General features: G+C 42.5%; 1 protein-coding gene across 1 annotated transcript in view; it reads left to right on the forward strand.

Annotated features, from left to right (window-relative positions):
* STK24 (serine/threonine kinase 24) overlaps positions 1 to 1,511 on the forward strand; it is a 69,573-nt gene that overhangs the window by 55,439 nt on the left and 12,623 nt on the right. Inside the window, exon 6 of the mRNA XM_019632671.1 lies at positions 376 to 561. Within this exon, the coding sequence (XP_019488216.1) occupies positions 376 to 561 (186 nt within the window). The remainder of the gene's footprint in view (positions 1 to 375; positions 562 to 1,511) is intronic.

The raw sequence follows: 1,511 nt of genomic DNA on the forward strand, positions 1-1,511 counted from the left end.
TGCTTGATAGGGTGACTCGCAGACACACCTCCACTGCCCAGACCTGCCCTCTCTGCTCACCCCATCACCCGTCGCTGTTGACTGACTCAGGGAACTCAGTTAACACTGACTGTGTTTTACCTCCAACAGTAAGCAGAAGAGAAATAATCGTAAAAGCCATCTTCAGTACAGAGGTAGAAGATGTTTGCATATTACATTTTCTCCTGAGTGTTGCCCATTGTGACATTAAACCAAAAGCTTATCTTGTTTATTTTCAGTTAAAAATAACGTTGAAAAACTTTAGAAGTACATTGAGATTTTTTTTTTTTTTAAGAGACATATTTACTTGAATTTACTCCTGCTTGGTGTGTCTCTAAAGATGCTTTTTTGTTGCAGGCAGACATCTGGTCCCTGGGCATAACAGCTATAGAGCTTGCAAAAGGGGAACCTCCTCATTCTGAGCTGCACCCCATGAAGGTTTTATTCCTCATTCCAAAGAACAACCCCCCGACGCTGGAAGGAAACTACAGCAAACCCCTCAAGGAGTTTGTTGAGGCCTGTTTGAATAAGGAGCCGAGCTTTGTAAGTTTCACGAGATCGGAATGGGCTGGCATCTCTTCATGTGTGGTCTGCCTTGGTCTAAATAGATCTTACGGGGATTTCTTTAATCACTATTGGAAGCTGTCTTCACAGTCTCCTTTTCTTTTTGTAAATGGGTAGGTAGATTGATTGCTCTGCATTGCAAATAATGTTTTTACTGTTATTTTAAAAATTATTTTTCTTTCAGATTTTCTAGAGTCTCATACCTCATTGAGCTGAAGACTCTTCCTCTTCTCCTTAATAGTATATGTGGAATCATATGTTTTTAATATTTACAGTGGGAGGTCAGGCTGTGAACTATTGGCTGTTTTTAGTAATCTCAAAGTCTGGCCTGAAAAATAATGGCTAAATATGTCTTTAAAGTAAATGTTTTCAGTTTCTTCTTGGCATGTGTTTGGAAAGAAAAGGCAAATAAAATATAAATGAACCACCCACTTTGCAAACTCGCCCCCCTCCCCTTTTGCTTTTATGTTTAATTGACTCTGGAAGAGCCGTGTAGCAGTAACAACTACATAGCTTTAGCCTAATTTTCTCTCTGAATTCGGGCATTCCTTAGAAAGTTATCTGTGTATTTTGGTGGTGTGTGTAGCACCATATGTCCTTGTTTTATGTATGAATTTTCCTAGCGGGATTAGCTGAAGGCTGAGGTAAACCCCCTTTTTTATGAACTCTTATTAAAAAAAAAAAGGGTGATTAGTTTTACAAGAGCACCATGGTTTTCTAATATGATGCCAGTTTGGGGAGAGGAATTAAATAGGGAGTGGAGCATTGTCTGAGAGCCTGTGGGGGCGGGATACAGAGCACATCAGGCCCTGGGGGTGTGGGGCTGCTGTCCTGTGTGGCCCGGGGGTGTGGGACTGTTGTCCTGCGTGGCCTGGGGGTGTGGGGCTGCTGTCCTGCGTGGCCCCGGGGGTGTGGGACTGTTGTCCTGC

Source organism: Hipposideros armiger, unplaced genomic scaffold, assembly GCF_001890085.2.
Source record: "Hipposideros armiger isolate ML-2016 unplaced genomic scaffold, ASM189008v1 scaffold_1161, whole genome shotgun sequence".
Lineage (NCBI taxonomy): Eukaryota > Metazoa > Chordata > Mammalia > Chiroptera > Hipposideridae > Hipposideros > Hipposideros armiger.